The 5,631-nt window shown below is 37.4% G+C and overlaps 1 protein-coding gene across 1 annotated transcript in view; it reads left to right on the plus strand.

The window, feature by feature from the left end:
- The window catches only part of TIMM17A (translocase of inner mitochondrial membrane 17 homolog A (yeast)), a 19,014-nt gene that overhangs the window by 2,977 nt on the left and 10,406 nt on the right, over nucleotides 1–5,631 (plus strand). Inside the window, exons 4-5 of the mRNA XM_012655940.1 lie at nucleotides 3,493–3,621; nucleotides 4,433–4,543. Of these exons, the coding sequence (XP_012511394.1) occupies nucleotides 3,493–3,621; nucleotides 4,433–4,543 (240 nt within the window). The remainder of the gene's footprint in view (nucleotides 1–3,492; nucleotides 3,622–4,432; nucleotides 4,544–5,631) is intronic.

Genomic DNA, 5,631 nt, shown 5'->3' on the forward strand with positions numbered 1-5,631 from the left:
ATTTGCCAAGCACTATGCTAAGTGTTTTACAACATTATCTTATTTAATTCTCACCAAAGTGAAAGAAGTTAGTACTGTTATTGTCCTCATTTCTAAATGAGGAAATTGAGGCCCTGGGTGTTAAAGTGGTTTGGTTGAAGTATGTTTTTTGTTTTTTTTCCCCTCTGTGATAATTGTATACTCTGGAAAATAAATAATAACTAATTTTCCTGTTTTCATGGTTACTGTGTTGTTAAAGAATGAAAAGTTGTATTAAAGTCACACCAAACCCTGAACCTCTGGTATATGCAGAAGCCATATAGGTCTTTACTTGGTTTTGAGATGCTGTTTCTATCACCTTGACTTCATTGAGTTAAAAATCAATCAAATAACTGTCACTGCCAAGAGAAGCCTAAGGAGACATTACAACTAAATGAAATGTAGTGCCCTGGAACAGAAAAAGGACATAAAAACTAAGGAAATCTGAATTAAGTATGGACTTCAGTTAATAATAATGTATCAATATTGGGTCATTAGTTGTGACAAATGCCCCGTGCTGTTGTAGATGTTAGTTATGGGGAAAACTGGGTGTGAGATATATGGCAACTCTCTATACTGTCTTCACAACTTTTCTAAATACATCTAAATCTAAAATTACTGGAGCCTGGCTCAGTGGCACATGCCTGTAGTCCTAGCTCTTCAGAATGCTGAGGTAGGAGGATCACATAAGTCTAGGAGTTTGGGGCCAGCTTGGGCAATATAGCGAGACCCTGTCTCTTTAAAAAAAAAAAATCTAAAACTATTATAAAATTAAAAGTTTATTTTTTTAAAAAGCAGGGTAAAATAAAGGAAGAGTGGATGGTGGTATGAGTGAATAGGAATCATCCATTTTAAATCCTTGAGATCAGCCTCTTTTGGGAAACAGTAGATTGAGAAGTTCTAGTCTTGAATTCCAAAAATAGACATACACGTACACAAGCACAAACAGCTAAAAACATGACACCATGATTTTAATTGTCAGCATTTCTGGGGGTGACATTTTCAATTTAATTTGCTGTGAGCATTTACAAAGGCCTTTAAATCAAGATTCAGGGACAAGTAATATGGAAAAATCACAGTTGTATCCTGAAAGGTTTTATATTTTCATAGGGGGAATAAGATAGGGTTTTGACATGTCTCTGTTATTCTTTAAGCACTCCGTTGCATTTTGGGAGAAGATGTTCCAGGTCCATTTTGTACTTTCCCTGTCCTAGCCATAGAGTCAGCCATTTCCCCTAGTTCCTTTTAGTTGAAAAGGGTATTTAGAAGCCAAACTATGGGCACTGAGTGTGTTATTATTATTATTATTGGGGTGTTGCTATTCCCAGGCCCTCTTTGTAATAGAGCTTGAAAATATGTGTCCTGTATGTATATGTATATGTAAACATACACTAATGACATACATATACACACAAATTTATATTTCTATAAATCTGTATATATTAAAAATCATGAGTTAACATTGATACCTTGTAATTCCAAACCAGCCCCACAGAGTTTATTATTTTCACTCTTTTCACATTATACCCCCCTCCTTTCCCTACTTGGGCTTTCGCACTCTGCAGCAGGGTGCCCTGGATATACTCTGACATTCCATGCCAGGCTACCCTCCGCTGTGAATCTCTCCTCACTCTGGTCATTCTCTGACATCCAGGGGTATTGACATCTGCCTCACCTTGCTCTGGCTCCCCACCAGGCTACCCTTCTGCGTAGATACCCGGCTTGGACTTAAACTCTCCATTCTCTTAGCTTACTCTGGCAGTGATTCTTAGGGAATGGGGAGATTTCAGACCCTCGTAAGGAAATGGGAGAGTCTTGTCTGAAAAATTTAGTGAAGTAGTTCTAATATACCTAGACATCATAGCTCTTTCCCAGGGCATAGAATTACTGAAGAAAAAGAACTGATTTATTTTTATGTAGTATGTGATATCTAATATTGGACCAAAACTGAGGGAGCTTTTGCTCTAATTCACTGGTACTATCTACTAGATTTAACTGATAACGTGAGAACTAGGAAAGATCCAGGAGATGGGCTGGTTCAAATATTTGGTGGAACTCAGTTTATTGCTCTTGTTAACACATCGTGTTATCTGCTACCCTGAGATTTCAAGGGGTAAAGAATAAAGTGACTAGGGTTCATTCATGCAGCTTTTCTTTATTTTCTTTTCTTTTCCTTTCCTTTCCTTTTCTTTTCTTTTTTCGGTCTTTCGTTCTTTCTTCCTAGTCAAATGAAGCGTTTAGTCTTATTAAGTATAATAACTCTTTTCATATAATACATATCTTCTGTATTCATTTTAGCAGATTTGGAAAATAAAGGCACAAAGATATTAAATCATCTGTTATGTCACCCAGAAATGCCGACAATTAAAATCTTGGTGTTGCCAGGCACGGTGGCTCACACCTGTAATCCTAGCTCTCTGGGAGGCCTAGGCGGGCAGATTGTTTGAGCTCAGGAACTCGAGACCAGCCTGAGCAAGAGTGAGACCCCGTCTCTACTAAAAAAAATAGAAAGAAATTAGCTGGACAACTAAAAATATATAGAAAAAAAAAATTAGGCATGGTGGCACATGCCTGTAGTCCCAGCTACTCGGGAGGCTGCGGCAGTAGGATCGCTTGAGCCCAGGAGTTTGAGGTTGCTGTGAGCTAGGCTGATGCCACGGCACTCACTCCAACCAGGGCAACAGAGTGAGACTCTGTCTCAAAAAAAAAAAAAAACAAACTTGGTGTTATATTTTTAGATTTTGTTTGTACTTGTATATGTATGTGCGTGGGTCTTTGCTTCTTTGTTTTGTAAAATTATTTTTGTGTCTAGGTAGAGTTTAAGTGCCAAGCAGTCTGCTGATTTAAAGTTGTTTTTAGATTTGTGCTTGAGAAATAAAGGAGGGAGGAAAGATAGTTTCCATTCCCTTGATGTTCCATAATTATAGCTACTTATATCAATCCTTTGCCACTTGAGCATATATTGGCTTACACATGTAATACATTCCAGAATGGCTGAATTTCTTTTGTATTAATATTTCCATCAGTGATTTTCATAGAGTAGATGCTCAGTGACACTTAATGAAGAGAGGAAAAAATAGAGATAAGTAAAGGTATAAAAGAAAAGGAGAAGGCAGGAGGAAGCAGGTTGGTTTGATTTTGTGTATTGCTGCATAAGCAGAGATGTTGTTCTGAAAGGGTGATTTGCATGTTGTTAGACACATGCAGCCTGACTATTAGTCCTGGCTTATTTCTTCTAGGCTTTGGGCCATTGCTAATTTTCCAGCTGATATAAATATAATCTGAGCTTTATTCAAAAGATAAGTATTCTGACTTTCGTTCAGTGTTTATTCAAACCTGTGTTGACATGTATTTTTTTGGAGTATGAGGGTTTTAAAAACATACTGAGTGTTATATAAAGTTAAATTTTTGACTATAACATTTTAAGTATAAGGTGAAATTAGTATCTGTTTGTTTCTTTTTAAAATGAAATAGGTAGCTTTGCAGTCTGGGGAGGTCTGTTTTCCATGATCGACTGTAGTATGGTTCAAGTCAGAGGAAAGGAAGATCCCTGGAACTCCATCACAAGTGGTGCCTTAACAGGAGCCATACTGGCAGCAAGAAGTAAGCGATCATTAAAGACACAGGTAGAAGCCACACTTTTTGGAAAGACTTATCTGTCTTAATTCAATGACATCTGTAATATATAAAACTGAGCGTTGCTTAATTTGGTATAGCATGAATACACAGTATTCATGTTATTCAAATTCACTATATCAGTATATAGTGATTTGAAAAAAAGTAAGGGGATTTATTTATTTGGAACATTTGAGAATGAGATAGCATGGGGTTCTAACCCTTATATTACAGTGGTTAAGAACATTTTAGGACCCACTTCTGCCATTTATTAGTTGTGTGACTGGGTAATTTACCAACCTTTTTGTGCTATTGTTTCTTTATCGGTATTCTGGAATTAATAATAGTACCTGCTACATAGGGTTGTTATAAATAAAGAGCTTAGAACCATCTTATGGATCTTTGGGACAGAGAGAAATCCAGAATTTCTTTGGGCTTAGTAGTTTAGACCAGCAGTTCACAAATTTTTTCTGTAAAAGGCCAGAAAGTAAATATTTTAGGCTTTGAGCAGCTGTGTGGTCTTTGTCACAACTACTCAACTCTGCTGTCCTAGCATGAAAGCAGCCACAGTTATTACATAAACGAAAGAGCATGGCTGTTGCCCAATAGAATTTGCTTTACAAATACAGGCAGTGGGCTGGATTTGACCTGTGTGCCGTAGTTTGTTGACTGGGTCTTGGACAATGAGAACAAGAGTTTGGAAATGGGAGGAACCATATAGATAGCGCTCTCCTTTGCTATCTTTTACAGTAAACTAGATTTCTATTAAGGTAATCTCTTTGTCATTAAATGTCTTCAGATGGACCAGTGGCCATGGTTGGGTCAGCCGCGATGGGTGGTATTCTCCTAGCTTTAATTGAAGGAGCTGGTATCTTGTTGACAAGATTTGCATCTGCACAGTTTCCCAATGGTGAGTCTCCTTTCTACTTAATACCACAGCACAAACATTTTGGAATGGTTTCCGGATGTTAAGAAAGAACATATTTTGTCTGGTAGTTTTTGATTTCTCTGTATTATGTATTAATATGGTGTGGTTCATGAGGACTATGATGATAGGCTCTGGTTCTAGTTGAAAAGGTGGACATGAATGTAATCATTATTTTTAACCACAAAAATAAAAATGCTTTGGTTAGATAATTTGTTTTTGATCCTTCATTATAGTTCTTAAGTTTTATCAGTGCTTATTTGCTTATTCCAAGAAATTGATGGTCATTCTAAAGGTGCTTGGATAATGGTTATACAGATGTGTAACAATAATGGTAGTCAATTGACAACTTCTAACTGTACATCTATGTGCCAGGCACTGTTGTAGGTGCTGAGGATACAGTAGTGAACAGGACAGTCCGTGCCCTCAAGGACTTAACGTTCTAGTGAGGGAAGACAGACTAACACATTAATAGATAAACAAGATTATTTCAGATAGTGTTGCTTGCTTTGAAGAAAATAAAATAGATTAGTAGAAAGTGACTTACGTTTGGGAGGGTCACTTTAGGGTTCATAGGAAAAGTCTCTTTGAAAAGTTGGTAATGTAATTTGTTGCTAATTGTTCCTCTTATGTGATGCATAGGAGAAAAGTTAAATTATGGGCTGAATGATCATTATATGGTCATAGAATAATATTTTGTCAGCTGTTAACTTGTACAGTTTCTTCTATTTTTATTTTTTATTTTTTTTTAAGGGACAGAGTCTCACTCTATTGCCCAGGCTGTAGTGCAATGGCACAATGATAGCTCACTGCAACTTCCAACTCCTGGGCTCAAGCCATCCTTCTGCCTCAGCCTTCTGAGTAATTAGGACTACAGTCACGTACCATGACACCTGGCTAATTGTTTAAATTGTTTGTGGAGACAGGGTCTTGCTACGTTACCCAGGCTGGTCTTGAACTCCTGGGCTTAAGTAATCCTTATGCCTCAGCCTCTCGAGTAGCTGGGATTACAGGTGTGAGCCACCCTGCCTGGCCATTAACTTGTACGGTTTCTCGTAACTATCAAAAATTGC

The sequence above is a fragment of the Propithecus coquereli genome, unplaced genomic scaffold (assembly GCF_000956105.1).
Source record: "Propithecus coquereli isolate 6110/MARCELLA unplaced genomic scaffold, Pcoq_1.0 Scaffold491, whole genome shotgun sequence".
NCBI classification, from domain to species: Eukaryota; Metazoa; Chordata; class Mammalia; order Primates; family Indriidae; genus Propithecus; species Propithecus coquereli.